This window comes from Budorcas taxicolor, chromosome 5, assembly GCF_023091745.1.
Source record: "Budorcas taxicolor isolate Tak-1 chromosome 5, Takin1.1, whole genome shotgun sequence".
In the NCBI taxonomy this organism is placed as follows: domain Eukaryota; kingdom Metazoa; phylum Chordata; class Mammalia; order Artiodactyla; family Bovidae; genus Budorcas; species Budorcas taxicolor.
The window spans coordinates 137,870,866-137,891,250 of NC_068914.1; the positions used below are offsets into that span (position 1 = coordinate 137,870,866).

General features: G+C 38.5%; 1 protein-coding gene across 2 annotated transcripts in view; it reads left to right on the top strand.

Moving 5' to 3' along the window:
- The window catches only part of EPS8 (epidermal growth factor receptor pathway substrate 8), a 212,605-nt gene that overhangs the window by 183,272 nt on the left and 8,948 nt on the right, over window positions 1-20,385 (top strand). For both annotated transcript variants that reach the window (XR_008199334.1, XM_052639440.1), the window contains exons 17-19: window positions 1,636-1,735; window positions 3,266-3,409; window positions 13,185-13,407. Coding sequence is in view for 1 of the 2 variants with exons in the window: in XM_052639440.1 (XP_052495400.1) it covers window positions 1,636-1,735; window positions 3,266-3,409; window positions 13,185-13,407 (467 nt within the window). In the remaining variant the exon portion in view is untranslated. The remainder of the gene's footprint in view (window positions 1-1,635; window positions 1,736-3,265; window positions 3,410-13,184; window positions 13,408-20,385) is intronic.

A 20,385-nucleotide genomic window follows, 5' to 3' on the forward strand; every position in this document is an offset into this window, starting at 1 on the left:
GTGCAGACTCTGTATCAGGGGTGTAGGTCTATGTGCAGACTCTGTATCAGGTGTGTATCTCTATGTGCAGACTCTATCAGGTGTGTATCTCTATGTGCAGACCCTGTATCAGGTGTGTATCTATTACTGCAAATCAGAAACAGAGACCATACATTTTGATACATGCTAGATCTCTTAAGAAGCATTGGTACATCTAAAAAATTGCAAAGTGTGATTCTCAGATTGATGACTATGGTCAGTGTCTTACCCATGTTTAATCTATAGAGGGCAAGAAACTATAAACCGTGAAGATTTGTAAATTCTAAAACACTCTGTAAATGCATGCTGGCAGTTACTTCTAAGACGTACAAAATAGCAAAGACTGTCCTGCAGCCCCCACTGTGACTCGATATTACAGACGATCTAGGTGGGCAACAAGCTGAATGGCCACTTCACAGGGGAAGAAAGACCAAGCATCTTTAGTTCCTTCCGGCTTTTTCTCTGACAGAAATATATGAGGAAACGTGGGAATGTAAATAGAGGAGAAGATTAGGGAGTAAAATTAATTTTAAAATAAAGTTATTATTTCATTATTGAAATGAAAATATTAGTATACTGTTGATATGTCTGGTTTTATTATATTAAAGCATTTTAAAATTACATTGTTAAATTTGTTAATTGTCATTTAATGATTAAAGGAAGTGTTTGGTTTTTAAAGAAAGTTTCCTTTTAAAAAAATATACATGTTCTTGATAGTTGGGGAATTTGGGATGGACATGTACACACTGCTATATTTAAAACAGATAACCAACAATAACCTACTGTATAGCACATTGAACTCGGCTCAATGCTATGTGGCAGCCTGGATAGGAGGGGAGTTTGAGGGAAAATGGATACATGTATATTTATGTCTTGAGTCCCTTTGCTGGGCACCTAAAACTATATATAATGTTGTTTTTGTTTTTTACATAACATTGTTAATCAGCTGTACCCCAATACAAAATAAAGCTTTTTAAAAATATACGTATTCTTACTTTTAAAATAAGTTTATAGTAAATTAATTAACAAATTAAGAGGTGTTATTTGTCTTGTACTTAATCCATACCTTCCTTTGCAATATAGATAACAAGACAAAGGTTTCCTAAAAATTAACACTTAGTCATAATGTTTTCATAGATATTTGGTTTTTGAATTGAAGTCATTGCTTGAATCAGTGAAATCAACATATAATTTAAATTACCACAATTGGAAATTATCGTCAGTCTCTTTTAATTTTATGACACATGGTAACATTGATCATTATCCTGGCCCTTTCATGGTAGAAATGTTGGTTTACAAAACAATATCCAATACTTTGGATATTGATTTTAATGGACAAAGAATTCAAAGATTTGCATTCTAGATTTGGCTTTGCACTAACTAGCTTTGTGATTTTGCATTATTTATTTTTACCCTGGCCATAGTTTGTTCATTTTAATGGTAAAATCGCCAAAGTTTCTTTTAGTTCCCGTATTCTATAAGATATAATAAAATAACTACTATCTAAATAACTTGTCCAAATGGTTTCTGGTAGAAATTGGCTTGCCTTAGCATTTTACTTTTGTTTTTCTTAGCAAAAGCTAGCGGGGTGATCATGTTTTTTCTTTCTTTTTGTAGAAATTATGATCTACAACCCAAGAAATACGCCAAATCCAAGTATGACTTTGTGGCAAGAAACAACAGTGAGCTCTCAGTTCAAAAGGATGATATCTTAGAGGTAATAGAATTTTACCTTTTTATACTCTTAGTAAAGTAAACTTATTGTTTTCCTTTTCCAGCGTATATCTAAACCTTCCTCAAAGAAATGCTGAGCTCAAGAAATTATTCTTTGGTATATTTTACCTTTCCAAGGATACAGCATATTATAGATATCTGTGTCTGTTTAGGAAGGGATATCTGATTTGTCTCTTTTGTGTTTGTTTCGTGGGGAATGTGGTTGGATTTCTTGGCTTACTTTGGCCTCTTCCTTCTTCTGGCCTTTATTTTCTCTGGAATCAAGGATGATTATCACTTCAGATGTAGATGGACCATAATTTTTGTTTTTGTTTTAATTGGAATATAATTGCTTTACAATGTTGCGTTTCTGCTGTACAACAAAGTGAATCAGCTGTGTGTGTGTGTGTGTGTGTGTGTGTGTGTATGTATTTATCTCCTCCCTCTTGAGCCTACCTCCTACTGCCCCATCCCACCCCTGTAGGTCCTCATAGAGCACTAAGCTGAACTCCCAGTGTATGGAGTTACTGGGATAACTGGATAACAGATAACCACTGGTTGTCTGTGTTACACATGCCAGTGTGTATGTGTCAATGCTTCTCTCTCAATTTGTCCTACCCTCCCCTTCCATGCTGTGTCCATGTGCCCATTCTCTACATCTGCATCTCCATTCCTGCCCTGCAAATAAGTTCATTAGTGTCATCTTCTAGATTCCTTATATATGCATTAATAAATGATATTTTTTCTCTTTCTGACTTATTTCACTGTTTGACAGACTCTTAAGTTCATCTGCATCATTATAAATGACCCAATTTCATTCCTTCTTATGGCCAAGTAATATTCCGTTCTATATATGTACCGCATATTCTTTATCCATTCATCTCTCAGTGGACATTTAGCTTGCTTCTGTATCCTGGCTATTGTTAATGGTGCTGCAGTGAATGCTGGGGTGCATGCATCTTTTTGAATTATGGTTTTCTCAGGGTATGTGCCCAGTAGTGGGACACCATCTTATTTTAAAAAGAGAGAACATTTCCTCCTTCCTGTTTTAGTACCCTTGCACAAATGTACCCAGCAGTGAGTGTGTTAATGGTTTTGGGAATAATCCACCATGACCAAAATCTCTTTCTTTAGTTATAACTGAGACGTCATCTTTTTTAATATATAGTGTGGCCAGGTCATAATAGTTATTGTAAAAAAAAAAAAGTTTTAAAATATATTTCCTGTCTGTTCTAACAGTGGAAACAATAGACATTTTCCAAGTGACTCATCTTAAACACTTCTGATGCCACAAATAGTTAAACATTCTTGGGAAGTAATATGGACCTGGGGTGGAATGGTACCATACCTGTTCTATATTACTCATTGTAATTCTTAGTGTAATTCCTGAGAATCATTTAACCCACAGTATGTTGGGGTTGAGTCAGTGTATTAGAAGTGAAACCATTTGCCTGGTCTAAGAATAAAGATTGAACTTCCTTCATAGATTAGTTTGGTACAGAAATGACATCCTTATTTTCTTGCATGATGACAGATCCTTGATGACAGGAAGCAATGGTGGAAAGTTCGAAATGCAAGTGGAGACTCTGGATTTGTGCCAAATAACATTTTGGATATCGTGAGACCTCCAGAATCTGGATTAGGGCGAGCTGATCCACCTTACACACATACCATACAGGTAATTATGATTTTTGAGCAAAAATTTAACTTTTTCAAAGTTTTAGATTCATTGCCCCTCAACAGCACTTAAACACTTTTTATGTACTGGTCATTTTGAGACTTCACTGATTGTGTAATTTATACCTTTATTTCCCTAGGTTGCTGGGACAGTTGGCTAGGGACGTAATGACGAATTGTACATATATTTTCTGATTTACCTCTTCAGGCAATTGCTTAAGATCTTTACCTCAGTGACTATTTCTCTGAATACTGTGTTTTTCTACCATATAATATTTTTGACATTTGGAGAAATATTGGGTTGCCCAAAAGGTTCATTCGGGTTTTTCCTTAAGATGTTACAGAAAAACTCGAGCAAACTTTTTGGCCAACCCAGTAGTGTTTCTGCCTCTTCACCCTTACCCAGAGCCCTCCTGCCCAAGGGTCCTGATAGACGATGGCACTGAGACAGTGGTTGGAGTGTCTACCAGTTCATCTTCCCCAGACTTTGCTCTCATCCTCTGAATAGACTGATTATAGTCTGTTTGCTTTCAACTTTCCGACTATTGCATCCCTTTTAAAAAACTACCTTCACATGGCAGACCCTCCACCCAATTTTTAGCACCATTATCTTTCTTCACATTTGGTGACCACGTGAGACTTGGGCCAGTACCATGTGCTTTTGAATCTGTGACCTGCTGTCTAGAGTCAGCCCTGTCAGCAGGGATGGAATGGATGGACTGTCCCACGCTTAGTCTTTGAACCCGCGGTGACTACCTTCCCATGGCCCCGGGAAAATTCTTTTCATTTTCAGAATTTTGAGCAAAAGGTCCCATCTGACTGCATAATAATTTCACAGATTTGAGTGGAAGCTGAAACTATGTAGAATATGCAGTGAAATCGTGAAATTCCATGGGCTTAGTAAAACACAGGTTGTCCACGGCTAGAACTGTGGTCATGTGCTGTTACCATCATCCTGTAAGGACTTCTGGCTTCACACAGCATTCAAGCCCAGTGCACGTCCCACAGTTATCCGGAGAGACATTTACCTTACTGGAATTCCAGAATCAAGCAAACATTTAAAATAAAGAATCGACGTACAATTTATATATCTTGATAACTTAAAGTGATGGCAGTGGGAATCCTGTTTGCTGTGCTTATGTTTGGGCTGGTCTGCTACGCTTATGTATCATGTACTTATTTTATGTTCATCATTTGTCATTAGCTCTTGATGCCAAAGAAGGAGTTTGAGTTATTCAAGGTACGGTCTACTCTCTTTCTCATGGATTTTTGAAGTGAATTTTCTAATCGAGTCTTAATACTTTTTTCTTTCCTAAGTTCTTACTTTTCTGATTTTGTGATGTGATTACCTGACCAAATATAAGCTTCTGTCTGTTTTGTAAATATCAGTTATTTGTGTTCTTTGCTATAGAGGTTTTGACTGAATGCCTTAAACAGTGTTAGAGTATATGTCTAAACCAGTGATAGAGTGTATACCCTTTGAGCTATCGCAACTGTTTGTTTTTTTTCTTTTAACTTTTTTGTTTGTCTTGGGGTAGAGCTGATTAACAATGTTGTGATAGTTTCAGGTGGACAACGAAGGGACCCAGCCATATGTATACATGTGTCCATTCTCTCCCAAGCTCCTCTCCCATCCAGGCTGCCACATAACATTGAACAGAGTTCCCTGTGCTATACAGGAGGCCCTTGTTGGTTATCCATTTTGAATATAGCAGTGTGTACATGTTATAAGCACTGTTTTTAATATTTAACTCATGGTAAACAATAAGAAGCACTATTCACAAAGGATATCCTGAGTTGCTATATGTGAACAGAAGCCCAGATTTTATATATAAAGTGTTAGAAACACTTAGCCAACTGTGTTTTTATTTGTGTGCTTGGTTGCTAGGAATGGCAAACTCCCATAAAATAAGATACCTAAAACTTGCAAATACAAACGTGAATTCTAAGTATTTTTGCCCACTTGAGATTTCCTGGGGAGTTTAACCTCTCTTACCCTTTCCTGTTTACTGTTCAGTCTTCTTTTTCTTCAGTTCAGATTCCTGGCTTGGGCCATAAGTTGACTTTCTGTTTAAAGGTTGCTTCTGTCTAAACCTGAATCAAAACTATGAATACATACCATAGGTAGAGTACTTTCTGAGAACATAAAATCTATTTCTCCTTCCTTGAACAGAGCCTCAAGCTGATATTTTTTGTCAACTTTGGCAAAACCAAGAAATTTTTTAAGTGCTCATGGGTTTCAGGAGTTTGCTTGGCTACTTTATGTAAATAGAAACTTGTAGGGATTGCTTGTTTGGGCTGTTTTCCTTTTAAACTTTTCAACACTATCTGACTGTCTGTTGAAATTTTCTGGGTATAGCTCTGAATGTGGTGAAGTACATAGAAATGTGGATAGAAGCTGTGTGTGTGCGCGTGCGTGCTTAGCTTGGAAGCACCACTTTTAAAAGGCATTAAAAGCAATCTATTTTTTTTTTAACACCTCCTGAAAACTTTGGTCTGATCCCAGCAAAACCACCAAAATCTTGTAAAATTTTAATAAGCAAGCTTGAAAATCTGCTATCTGGCATAAATATGACTCTGAAAGGATTCCTATTCTCAAAGTATTTGTAACACACTCAGAGAAAAGCGACTAGATAGAGTGAAAAAGAAAAGAAAAATAGCCTCAGAAATATTTGCCAGTTATTTTATCTCTACAAGTGTTACCAGATACTTTAAAGTATCTAAATAAAAATTATGCAGCTGTTTTCAGAATGACAATAAATAAAGATGCCACTGTATTACTGGTTTCAGTAATCCTAACGCCCTAATCTGATAGAACTCCACTGGATTACAAACATATTAAAAGTGGATTCTGTGTCTTATTCGTCTTTCATCCATTCACCCTGCAAATATTTATTGAATGCCAGCATCTCACACTTGATGAAGACTAGCACTGAGCAGATCCTCTATAAAAGCATGCTGCCCAGAATCAAATCTCTGGGCTATCTCCCCTGGCTTTGTGCCCTTACTTTGTGTTCATGTATCAAGAGCAATGACCCTCTCTCTGCTCAGAAGTGACTGACCCTTTTCTCTTTATCTCGTCCATCCAATGATACCAAAATTTTACAGAAATTTAAAGAAACTTCTTAACGAAAACATTCTAAATCTCTATACTGTACCACAGAAAGATGCTCAGGCTCTCTGCCATGTCCGTTAGGACCTCACAAATACTAGGATATTTAATTCCTACCTCAAACTTGTGAAGTCAGTACATTTTATGTATCAGGAAATTTAAGTACAGAGAAGAAGCTTGCCCACAATGACACAGCTGCGTGAAGCCAGGATGGGGCCCTGGGACTCTAGAATCATAACCCACGCTCTGATATACTTGACTGACATGGAAAATAGTGCTTAGAAAAGATTGATACCCTGTTTTGCATAGGCATAGAGTGTTCACTGTGAAAGGTGAAAGTGTTCATCACTCAGTCACGTCTGATTCTATGCAACCTCATGGACAGTAGCCCACCAAGCTCCTCTGTCCATGGAATTCTCCAGGCAAGAATACTGGAGTGGGTAGCCTTTCCGTTCTCCAGGGTGTCTTCCCAACTCAGGGATCAAATCTGAGTCTCCTGCATTGGCAAGCAGAGTCTTTGCCCCTGAGCCACCTGGGAGGTACATGCAACATCTGCAAGGCACTGAATTTTTAAAAGGCACAGTGTTAGGACTGTTATTCACATATGCTTACATTTCTTGTAAATAAGTATATACAGTGGGCTGGCCCAAACATTTGTCCAGGTTTTCTATGCCATGCTCCTGAAAAGCCCAAACAAATTTTTGGGGCAATCAATAACTAGTGGCAGTTGCTAGAAGAGGGGCATGAGAATAGCCATTGCCTGTGGCTCACGCACTTTTGGGTAGAGATTGTCTGCTGTTGGCAGGGATGCTCGTACCTGGCACCAGTCTGAAATAGTTGTTGAGTTGCCACCTGATGTCCCTGCGAGTCCAGGCTGCTTAAGATCCTCACACTTGGAGTGAATTTTAACAGCTCTCTGTAAAGACAGCCATTCCCACCAAAAGTGTTTTCCCCCATGGCTTCAGCAAAGTTTTAAAATTAAAGGGAAGGAAGGTAATAAAGAATTTATGAAAGATGCAGGACATTAAAAAAAAAAAAGGTTGGATGAAACCACTGGGAAAAAGAAGTAAATGTTCCTGAGAGATGATGGAGAAATGAACATAAATGACCTACCTTTTGATGAAAATACTGTCATCGAGCATTCCAGGCTTTTGGCTTTCTTTCACTGGACAACACGTGGACCTCCAGGATGCTTCCTGCCCTCCTGGCATCTACTTGCCACATCAAGTTTCCTGTAGGTCTTCTGACTTGACTTCCTGGTGTCTTGCCCTTGGACTGTTTGTCTACCAAAATCACCCTTTTGCCGACATAGGTTTTTTTAAATCATGCTGTATGTTATATCTCTATTTTTTAAATTTATTTTTAAATTGAAGGATAATTGCTTTACAGAATTTTGTTGTTTTCTGTCAAACCTCAACATGAATCAGCCATAGGTATACATATGTCCCCTTCTTCTTGAACCTCCCTCCCATTTCCCTCCCTATCCCACCCTTCTAGGTTGATACAGAGCCCCTGTTTGAATTCCATGAGACATAGAGCAAATTCCCATTGGCTATCTATTTTACATATGGTAATGTAAATTTCCATGTTACTCTCTCCATACATGTCACCCTCTCTTCCCCTCTCCCCATGTCCATAAGTCTGATCTCCATGACATCGATTTTCATGTTGAATGCCAAGTCTGAAACCAAACCCTGCTCTTCTATTATTTCCAGTATCCTCAGAGGCTTGACTGAAGAACTCTTTTCTTTATTATTATTGTTAAGTCTCTGCTTATTATTATTATAGATATGCTTCCCTACCAAGATGCATATAATTTTGAGTGTCTGGTCATTATGGTCCAGTAAGTTCAACAGAAAGTTTTCCTGTCTGCTCCATTGCAGAGCGAGAGATGTTGTATTATGGAAACAGCTCCAGTCTAGGTCCTGGTAGATGAGGATTTTAATCCTGGCTCTGCCACTGAGTAGCTGTATGACCTTAAAGAAAGCATCTCCTCAGGGTATATGCCAAGTAGTGGGATTGTTGGGTCATACGATAGTTGTATTTCTAGTTTTTAAAAGAATCACCATATTATTCTCCACAGTGGCTGTATCAATTTACATTCCCACCAAAAAAGCACGAGGGTTCCCCTTTCTCCACGTCCTCTCCACCATTTACTGTTTATCGATTTTTTTGTTGATGGCCATTCTAATCAGTGTGAGGTGATATCTCATGGTAGTTTTGATTGGCATTTCTCTAATAATAAGTGATGTATCTTTTCATGTATTTATTTGCCTGTATATCTTCTTTGGAGACATGTCTGTGTATGTCTTCTGCCCATTTTTTAAATTGGGTTTTTTTGTTTTTCTGATATTGAGCTCCATGAGCTACTCGTATATTATTTTTCTGTGCTCCAGTTTGCTGGGTTGTGAAATGGAAGGGACCAAGTTTCATGATCTCGAGAATCTGGTCTAGATATAAAATTCTTTTATATTCCATATGCATGTCTAAGTAGCCGTAAATTAGAAGTGGAGATGTTTTCTCCAGGTGGATACTACACCACTAGCACTACTGATTTCAGCTCCTGTTATGAATGCGCTGTTTTTCAGGTTCAATATTCAGATATTGCTGGGCAGAGAGGAAAAGTTTACTGAAGATGTCTTTATATTCATTCCAGCAGACCAACATCCTAATAATATTCAGTTCTTAAAATTTTTTTTGAAGTTAATCTTAGAACACTCTATTCATCTATTAAGTAGAGGCATGGTCTTTAGACTGGGATGGTGGATGGTCTTAGATTCTTTTATTCTGCTTCATGCATGGAAATTTTTCCAAATGTTTCTTGCAATAATTTGAATAATACCTACTCTTTTTCTCTCTTTCCATGTATATAGAAATTCCTGCCCAACATGCATGTGTACACAATTATAAAATTTTGTTTAAGTGCTTACAAGTTCAACTTGCCAAAAAAATCATGATATATAGATGTATTTCCTTTTGTAAAGCAACTTATAAGAAGAATTAGTCTTACATGTAATGAACTGTAGTTGTATTCTTTATGAACTATAAGATGAACCCTTACTTTAGTATTTTAAACACAATACTTGGATACACAAATCATCACTGAAATACTCCACACTGTTTATACTATAGTGTGAGTCTATATAATTTGTTTTATATGACTGGATAGTGGTGGAAATTAATTGTATATTTACAGGCTCTTTCTCTGGTTGATTTGTGGGCAGGTAATTTTACTGCCAAAAACTAATTATCTCACACTCTATGATATTTGATGTGAAGTATAATTGATATTGTTGTAGTTCCACCTCCTATGTTAAATTTTCTCATTTGACGTGATTTGCTCCATTTTCCTAATAGCAATTACTTGGCGAGCTGTCAGAGGTAACGCACATTTATTCCCTCAAGGCACTTCTTTTTTGATGTAATTTTTTGGATTCAGTCTCTGGACTTAACACCCTCCAAATGTTCCAGCTGTGCCTAGTTTTCACTGCAGTATGCCAGAGAGACTAAATTTAGAGGGGAAAAAAAAATGTGTAGATCCATTTTTAAGAACAGTTCAATTTTAATGGCTTTGTTGGCCTTGCTTGCATAATTTCCCCTCTGAAGCAGTATCTTGCATGAATCAAGACCTTATTGACAAATCTCTTTCTTTAATCCTTGAGAATTTCTACTTAGCTTTAGTGGCTACAGAAAAGTGACTCACTGGATTTAATTATCAACAGAAAGTGCATGTTCCATGTGTGCTCCCTCGCTCAGTCACATGTCCAACTCGTTGTGGCCCCATGGACTGTAGTCTTCCAGTCTCCTCATGGAATTTTCTAGGCAAGCATATTGGAATGGGTTGCCATTTCCTGCTCCAGGGGATCTTCCCGACCCAGGGATCAAACTCAAGTCTCTTGCCTCTCCTGCGTTGGCAGGCAGGTTCTTTACCACTACCTCCATCTGGGAAGCCAACATGTTCCATGGAATCTAGCAATTCTGACTTTCAGAGAAAGAGAAAAAAACCCAAGAGAGATTTTGTTTTAAGCGGAACTTGAAATATATTTGTGGGAGACAAAAGACAGGAGTTAGGAAGTACCGATGATGGTAGAGAAGTAGGGCCACACCGAGATGACCCATCATCCCTGTCTGCTCACTACTGAGGGCTCCAAAGGGATGTGGGACTTTCAGTGCTAACACTGGGAGGGTCCCAGGGAAAATGGGAATAGTTGGCCAAGATTTCTTTTTGGGTTTGGAGACTCAGCACCCTTGGTTCAGGAGAAGAAAGTTCGGGGTGGAATTCTACTCTCTAAGACTTTCCATTAAGTTGATGGGCTCTCTACTTCCAACCAGAAGTAACCGAGAAACAGTTAGGGGAAGAAGGGGAAGAGCAGTGACTGGGTGGTAAGTAGGCGACCGTGGAGAAGATGGGGGCACAGAGAGAGAAAAGTGATTTCACGAGTCAGGCCTGATTCTCTTTCCTTCCCATGGAGGATGACTTAGCCATTTCCATGGAAAAGCCACCTTTGTTTCGGAACAGGTTGTAGTGATTTAAGGAAGGCACTCCCTGCCCCATCCCTTTTTTATTTCAGGGGTTGGAAGCATGAGGCAGGTAGGAAGCCCACAAAAAGGGGGAAATATGCAAGTAAATAAAATTTACAACCTAATTCATGAAACATTTTCCTTTGGTTTCTCTGCATATTTTTTATGCAGATATATATATATATATATCTTATATATATATATATATATATATCTTAAGCCTGTGATAGGTTATACTGACAAAGTTATATTATGTAGCAATGACAGATGATTGAAACGAGGCACAGAAGATTTGGCAAGCCTGTGTGCAGGCTTGATTGTGACAATAACACAGGTATTCAGCTGTTCACAGTATTATTTGGTGGCTAGCAAAACACGAGCTGTTCTTGTTTTTTTGAAAACAGAAAAATATGAATCATATCATGGAATGCAGAAGCTGATAGCAATTTTTGGTTTGTTTAAGCGTTAAAAGCAATCATTTAAATGCTGACACTTTTGAAATCCTAACGTGAGAATTCGCTAACCTTTGATGAAATCATGTGCCGAGGACATTTTTGTCAAGGGAACACTGTGTATATGTCAATCAGATGACATTGGTGTGTGCTGAGTGTTACAGGTCTGTGATGTTTGCTGTATTTTTGATTGCTCGAAATATTTTATTGGCCCAAATATAGGAACATTGTTTTGTAGATGATAATAACAATGTACTCGATTATCGAATATTAGGAATGTTTCCAGGCCTTGGATGTGGAGGGGCCGGCAAAGTCTGTCTCTCTCCCATCTGACTCCACGGCTTGCTCTGTGAATTTAACTCCTCCTCGCTCCCATCCCCCTCCAAGAAACAGCAGCAGGACCAACTCTTCTCTCAGTTCTTCTCCCATCCTTGGCTCATAATCCTCTTGCCTCCCCTGCCCACGGGAGGGTGAATGGCAGCTTTTAAAGGGACAGCAGTGAGCCGGTGCTGCGTCCCCGTCCGGTTTCCACAGGTGTTACTCATTTGCTGTGACGGTGCCTCTGAGGATGGTGTGTTGTTTTGATATTTTTGATCTCTGTGGAAATTGGGAAGGCCTCTTTTAAAACCAACACTGCCTTATATTTGGGCCAATTTAGAAATTAAAAAACTCTTCTAGACAAAGAACCAGATTACCAAAAGGCTTGCTTTTTGTGTTCTATTGGCTAATCCTGAATTTCAGAATAATTACAATTGTGCCAGTACTGTATCTAAACTTTACCTAAATTATAAGTCATTGCTCTGTAGCTTTGATCCAATCCAAAAAATTGCCTTTTGAGAATTTGGAACTTATTCTAATACAGTTATCTGTTATTTTGTTTAAAGCTTTAACTATTGTTTTTAGTTTAATAGGGAATATATATATATAAAGATTATTTTGTAATAGCCTAAATCATTTAAAAATTACTGAAAGTTATATATTCTGTCACATCTGCCTTTTAAAATGCAAATCCCCACATGACCTTTTTTCTAATAATATGCTTTTGAGATGTAGTCATAAACATTTAATGAAAGATTATCTCATGACCCTCACCACAGTCCTATTTTTAACAAGAAATTTAACAAATTAGCTTTAACTTGATGCCCCAAAAGGTTATGGTTTGAAAAAATTAACAGTATTCTAAAATTGTTTATTTTAAAGCATAGTCCTTTTATCTATTGAAATATTATCCCTCTTTTTAGAAAATTACTTGGAAACAACAGAATTAAACACTTTTGAATAAAGCATGCATTTAAAATAAGGAGTAACTAATGCCTTAGATTGTTGATATCAGAACTCTTTTGCCTACCCTGCTGTTGTATGATTCCTGGCTCAAATTTAGTTTTCTTGTCATTTATTACTGTCGTTAGTACTCCTGTTTGCTATCGGTATATGCTTTTGACTGCTGAATTTACATTTTGATTCTGAACAAATGTGTAGGATATTTAAAAGTAATTTTTAATAATTGTTGCATCATGTAGGATTGGAGGGTTATATGTGTGCATGTGTGTGCATTAACACACCCACAAATCTGCTGTGGATCTGAAAGTCAGTTTACAAATAAATAGCCAACAACATCCAAAGTGTAATTTATTTTCCTAGCCTAGGTTTATATCCTCACAATTCTGAATGAATTATTTGTTTCTTCGTAGAAACAAAGGATGGAGTATGGCCCAAGAGCAACCGACATTCCTTCTGCCCCATCACCTCCTCCAACACCAGCTCCTGTCCCTGTTCCCCTCCCACCTTCCACTCCAGCACCTATTCCTGTGTCAAAGCTCCCGGCAAACATCACCCGTCAAAACAGCAGCTCCAGCGACAGTGGTGGCAGTATTGTACGAGACGGCCAGCGACAAAAACAAGTTCCTGTGGACCGTAAGTTTCCCAGGGAGGCAAAAATACTCAGTTTCTCCTGTGAATGAAAGGCACTACTAGGTAAAAATTTTTGAGTGTTGTTTCTGCTGGTGTATGCTAAGTCACTTCAGTCATGTCCGACTCTGCGACGCTATAGACTGCAGCCCGCCAGGCTCCTCTGTCCATGGAATTCTCAGGCAAGAATACTGGAGTGAGCTGCCATGCCCTCCCCCAGGGAATCTTCCTGACCCAGGGATTGAACGTGCATCTCCCGCAGCTCCTACATTGCAGGGATTCCTTACCACTGAGCCACTAGGGAAGCCCCTCTGCTGGTAATAAGTATTATTAAATATATTTAATAGTCCTTTGTACTTGCATGGTGCTTCATTGATTGCAAAGTCCCTTATATCTCATTTCTTATCCTCCAAGTAATTCTAAGAAACAGGAAGTCCTCTTTACTCTCTAATGTGTGTATTTCTACACATATTCCAATATATTGTGGTGGCTGAATGCAGACTCTGAAGCCAGACACGCTTGTCTGTATAGTGAAACATCACTTGCTGGCCATGAGACCTTCAACAATGTAATTATTTTCTCTATACTTTAATATCTGACTCATTGTAAACCCATGGACTCTAGCCCACCAGACTACTCTGTCCATGGGATTTCCCAGGCAAGAATACTTGATTGGGTCGCCAGTTCCTTCTCCAGGGGATCTTCCTGACCCAGGGATCAAACCCAGGTCTCCCAGATTGCAGACAGATTCTTTACCATCTGAGCCACCAGGGAAGCCTAAATATATATCTGAAACTGTTGGGTGTTGGTTCAGGGCTCTGAAGAGCTCTAGTACCATAGTCCTTTATGTCTCAGTGCAGAAAAAGAATTCAGTGAGAGGCACAGAGACAGATAAAAAGTGATTTATTACAGTAGGACACTTGTGAGGCTTATGAACTGGTCGACAAGAGATGCCCTGCCCCAAGAACTTACTGGGCTACAGTTTTATAATCAAAGGGAACATCAGGAGGGGAAAAAGGAAAAAGAACTTCTTTGTCTTTGTTGAGTGGACGTCATGCTTCCATCATCAGCTCCTCCTCCACGTCAGGCAGGGGAGTTTTCTTGTCCCTGCCTCGTGAAACTAGGTCCACAAATTATTGTTTATGTGTGCACAGAGCATGTCCCAGGGATCACTGACTTATTGAGCTCGCTGGGCAGGATGTGGGTCTCACCCCACCATTGTCCTATTGTTTTGGGACGTCTCGTGCTTCTGCTGCATGGTTTTGTGGCTAAGCATGTCTGCTTGGTTTTGTGGTTAAGCAAAGCTACTTTTCTGAGTAATCATTAACTTGCAGGGGTCTCCCATATTTTTTACTTACAATCGTCTAGTGGGATTAACTATTTAACCACCTACTTGGCTTTCCTGGTGGCTCAGATAGTAAAGCCTGCAATGTGGGAAAGCCAGGTTTGACAGCTGGGTAGGGAAGATACCCTAGAGAAGGAACTGGCTGCCCACTTCAGTATTCTTACCTGGAGCATTCCTTGGACTGAAGAACCTGATGGGCCACAGTCCGTGGAGTCACAAAGAGTTGGACATGACTGAGTGACTAACACTTTCACTTTCTTTCGTCCCTTCACTCTGTCCCTGTCATATATATGGTGTGTGTACACACACACACACACACAATCACGCTAGCTTAATATAATTAGTTCTGGATTCTGTTCTTTTCTCATATAAACATACTTTTACTGTAGATGATCACTCTATTTTCTTTACTTTCATTATTATGTATACTGTTGGAGTAACTCGAAAATTCATCTTCATGTGAAATCTCGTCTCTGGCATCCAGATACATGTCTTGAACTGTTAACTTTATAGCTGGATGGGATACTTGAGATTCAGGTTTTTATCTCGGTAAATCATAGCCCCATCTATTCAGTTGTGGTCCTTCTTGATAAATTAAAAGTTTCTTTTAAAAAGAAGACACTGAAACTATTACTGTTTAATTGTTCTAGAAATTCTGGTTAAGTACAGTAAGCACAAACCTACTTTTATACATTATTTTCTCAACTGAAGTATATTAAATTTTAAATTACCTTCTTATCCATATCTTGATCTTACCAAAGAAACTAATGGAAAAATGAAGTTTTGGAAAAATGATGAACTTTTTTTGTGCAGCAAAAACAACTATGCCTGCACGCATGTGTGGTTGAGAGTGTGTGTATAATTGGCTACTAAATTTTAAAATGCCTTTATTTCTGTTTATTTTTTAAAAGGTTGCTTTTCTTTTTTTTCAGACAAGAAAGACACAGTTTTGAGATGAGAAAGTTCTATAAATGTTTTTGTTGATTTCCCCAAGGAAAATATTGCTGTCAGAGAGTTTCTTCATTCTTAGCACCAGTTTATAATATCTCCCTTCTCTGATACATCAGTGCAGTAATCTTTGACATGGTGGCACTTTTTTTCCAGGGCTGGAATCAGGGTTCATAGGCATCCAGGCCCAATTTTGGAACAGTCTGTGGGCTGGGACAATTTGTTCTTTGTCCTAGTCTTAGAAACTAAGAATAACCTAATGGGAAAGAGGCATGGTTAGAATTTTATAAAGATAGAGAACTCTCCTGATAATTGTGACTCATCATTTTTAAGTCTGTTTTTCATAAGTAAAAGGGAGACATTGGTATGTAAAACATAAACATCTCTCCTCAAATTAACACTTGTACTTGTTTCCTTACACTAGTTACATTCTACATTTACTTATATAATGTTCCTTTTAGAGATAGCTCAAAAAATAGTTTGTCACTAAATAAAGATAATCCTTTTGGTAAAACAAATATTCTCATGATAATTTTTTATCTTTGTGAGCACTTTTTGGAGAACATTTCTTCTGAATGGATGTTGGGGCTTCTCAACAGTCTTTTTGAAGCAAATAGACACATTTTTTTTATTGGTAGCCTGGTTTCTTTCAAAATATACATTTTGTGCTACCTGTGTTCTCCACATATGGTCTCTGATAAGTCTGATAAGACTTCAGATAATAAAATTGAAGGATCTGTAATTTGAATACTCACCCATAAAAATGTTACCAGATAGCCATGGACAAGGAAAAAAAAGTCAACAGGTTCATTGATTCAAACCAGCTGCTGGAGCCTGTGTCATATGAGCTCAGTTCAGTTCAGTCCCTCAGCCGTGTCCAACTCTTTGTGACCCCATGGACTGCAACACACCAGGCTTTGCTGTCCATCACCAACTCCCGGAGCTTGCACAATCTCAGGTCCCATTGAGTTGGTGATGCCAGCCAACCATCTTATCTTCTGTCATCCCCTTCTCCTCTTTTCTAATGAGTCACTTCTTCGCATCAGATGGCCAAAGTATTGGAGCTTCAGCTTCAGGGTCAATCCTTCCAATGATTATCCAAGAAAATCCAATGATTTTCTTTAGGATTGACTGGTTTGTTTTCCTTGCCGTCCAAGGGACTCACAAGAGTCTTATCCAACATTACAGTTCAAAAGCATCTATTCTTTGGCAGTCAGCTTTCTTTATGGTCCAACTCTCACATCCATACATGACTACTAGAAAATTCATAGCTTTGACTATACAGGCCTTTGTTGGCAAAGTAATGTCTCTGCTTTTTAATATGCTATCTAGGTTGGTCATAGCTTTTCTTCCAAGGAGCAAGCGTCTTTTAATTTCATTGGCTACCCTCACCATCTGCAGTGATTTTGGAAACAAGGTCTGTCACTGTTTCCATTGTTTCCCTATCTATTTACCATAAAGTAATGGGACCGGATGCCATGATCTTAGTTTTTTGAATGTTGAGTTTTAAGCCAACTTTTCTACTCTCCTCTTTCACTTTCATCAAGAGGCTCTTTACTTCCTTTTTGCTTTCTGCCATTAGGATGTTGTCATCTGCATATCTGAGGTTATTGATATTTCTCCCGGGAAACCTGATTCCAGCTTGTTCTTCATCCAGCCTAGCATTTCGTGTGATGTACTCTGCATATACATTAAATAAACAGGGTGACAGTATACAGCCTTGATGTACTCCTTTTCTGATTTGGAACCAGTGTATTGTTCCATGTCCACTTCTAACTGTTGACCTGCATACAGATTTCTCAGGAGGCAGGTAAAGTGGTCTGATATTCCCACCTCTTTAAAATTTTTCACAGTTTGTTGTGATCCACACAGTCAAAGGCTTTAGTGTAGTCAATGAAGCAGAAGTAGATGTTTTTCTGGAATTCTCTTGCTTTTTCTATGATCCAGTGGATGCTGGCAATTTGCTCTCTGATTCCTCTTTCTTTTCTAAATCCAGCTTGAACATCTAGAATTTCTCTGTTCATTTACTGTTGAAGCCTAGCTTGGAGAATTTTGAGCATTACTTTGCTAGCATGTGAGATGAGTGCAATTGTGTGGTAGTTGGAACATTCTTTGGCATTGCCTTTCTTTGGGACTAGAATGAGAACTTTTCCAGTCCTGTGGCCATTGTTGAGTTTTTCCAAATTTGCTGGCATATTCAGTGCAGCACTTTAACAGCGTCATCTTTTAGAATTTGAAATAGCTCAGCTGGAATTCCATCACCTCCACTAGCTTTGTTCTTAGTGATGCTTCTTAAAGCCCACTTGACTTCTCACTGCAGCATGTCTGGCTCTAAGTGAGTGATCACACCATTGTGGTTATCTGGGACATGAAGATCTTTTTTGTATAGTTCTTCTGTGTATTCTTGCCACCTCTTCTTAATATCTTCTGCTTCTGTTAGGTCCATACCACTTCTGTCCTTAATTGTGCCCATCTTTGCATGAAATGTTCCCTTGATATCTCTAATTTTCTTGAAGAGATCTCTAGTCTTTCCCATTCTATTGTTTTCTGTTGTCATATAAGCTATTCAGTTCTATTCATCATAGTTTTCAGAAAGGCTCTCCTCTTCCCACTTTTGAAGAGATCAGTGCTTCAGTTGTTTTGCATGCCTTCTGCTTCCTTTGAAATGTTACTCCTTTTATTTGAGTTTAATCTTTAGTAATATAAGAAGTGTTGTTTTAGAGAGAGGTGTAAAGTTAGTCTAGTGTGTTGTTATGTGCTAGAACATTGCAAGTGGAAACCAAAGCCAGGAACACATCACAAGAGGTTTCTATATTCCCTGGAAAGAGGTTGTACTTCAGACTGGAGATGGTCCTGTAGTGGCTAAGTCAACAGATAAGGAAATAAATCTTTTACTGGGGTGATACTTTTTGTATTATTTCTCTGAGATGTTTTCTCTGTTGTATGGCAGTGTGACTAAATCATGGTGATTTAAAAGAGTTAACTAATAAAATGCATGCCGTGTATTAGTTAAATGTAACCATTGGTGATATCCCCTCTCTCTCTAGCCTTCCCCTCTCTCTCTAGCCTCTCATCCTCCCTCGTTCCCTCTCTTCCTTTCACTTATTTCTCTTTCTTTTGACTTCTTTTTTCTTCAAAAGCTTTCCTGGGTACTTGAGGAATTAAAAAAAAAATAGGCTAAAATAACACTATCTTATTATTTCACACTTTCACTTATTTCCCAGGGACATCAAATACTTTCTGAAATACTCTCCCTGAAAAAAGAATCAGAAGAGTGGTCACAAAAGCTCCCTTAGTGACCAAGTCACTGTCACTTGCCAAGTTAGTTAAATTGGATTACTGTATCAGTTCTTTGTATTTAATCCTTGAAGGTGATATACTACAAATATGTATGTGTATGTCTCTGACTCAGATTTTAAAAGGATCAATTTAGCTGTTGTATTGAGAAAAGAATGAAGAACAAAGGGTGGGATCATGGAGAGAAGTGGCAAAGAGATCTGTGAACAGGCTGGTGGATCAGACCAAGCTGGCAACAGAAAGAAGATGGAGTGAAGTGGTTGGATGTGTGGCATATTCTAATGGTGGGACCAACAAGTTTTGCCAGTGGATTGGATGTAATTGAGGGCAAAGAGGAATCAGGCATACCTCAGTGGTATTTTGCTGGAGGCACTGGAAAAACAGAATTCCCAACTAAGTTGGGAAGTCTAGCATAAAAGCAAGCTTCAGGAGAAGATGAGTTATTCCAATGTAGACATGTTACATTTGAAATATCTAGTAGACATCCAAATGAATATATCAAGTAGAGAGTTGGTGTAATATGAGTCTAGAGTTCTGAGGACCAGCCTGGACTGCAGAAATATTTTGGGTAGTCACCAGCTTTTAAATGGCGTTTAAAGCCATGAGACCACCCACAGTGATCATTGATGCAGAGAGTGCCTCAAGAAAACAGGTCTAAGGACTGAGTCCTGGAGGGTTAGGGAGATGAGACAGTTCCAAGAATAGGATACTAAGGCCTGTGAGACAGGAGGAAAAATCAGAGCGTGTGTGTGTCCTGAAGGCCATAAGAAGGTGTTTCAAGGAGGAGTTGCCTCCTTCAAATGTTGCTGATGGATGACATAAGTAAATGATTGGGAATCAACCATTGGAGTTTAGCAAAATGATGCGGAGAGATGCACCAATAGCCTAATTGCAGTCAATTTAAGGGGAAACTGAAGAACAGGAGTTTCAGCAGGCTAGTCTGGACAGATTTTTTAGTTTTGTTAAAAGAGGAGCAGAGAAATGGGCAGTAGCTGAGAGGGTACCTGGGGTTAAGAAAGGGCTTATTTAGGGATTTCCCTGGCAGTCCAGTGGTTAAGACTTCACCTTCCCGTGCAGGGGGTGCAGGTTTGATCCTCACTCAGGAAGCTAACTAAAATCCCATATGCCTCACGGCCACAAAACCAAAACATAAAAGCAGAAGCAATGTTTGCAGCAAGTTCAGTAATGACTTTAAAAATGGTCCACTTAAAAACCTTTAAAAAAAAAAAAGGGACTTATTTAAATGTGAGAGAAGTAACAAAATAATAGCATGTTTGTAATGGGTTGAAATGATTCAGTCAGAGGAAAATTGATAACATGGAAGAAGAAGGGGGAAATTACTGTCAGAAGATTTAAATAGACGAGGACGTGGAGTCTAGTGCACTTGTGGAGGG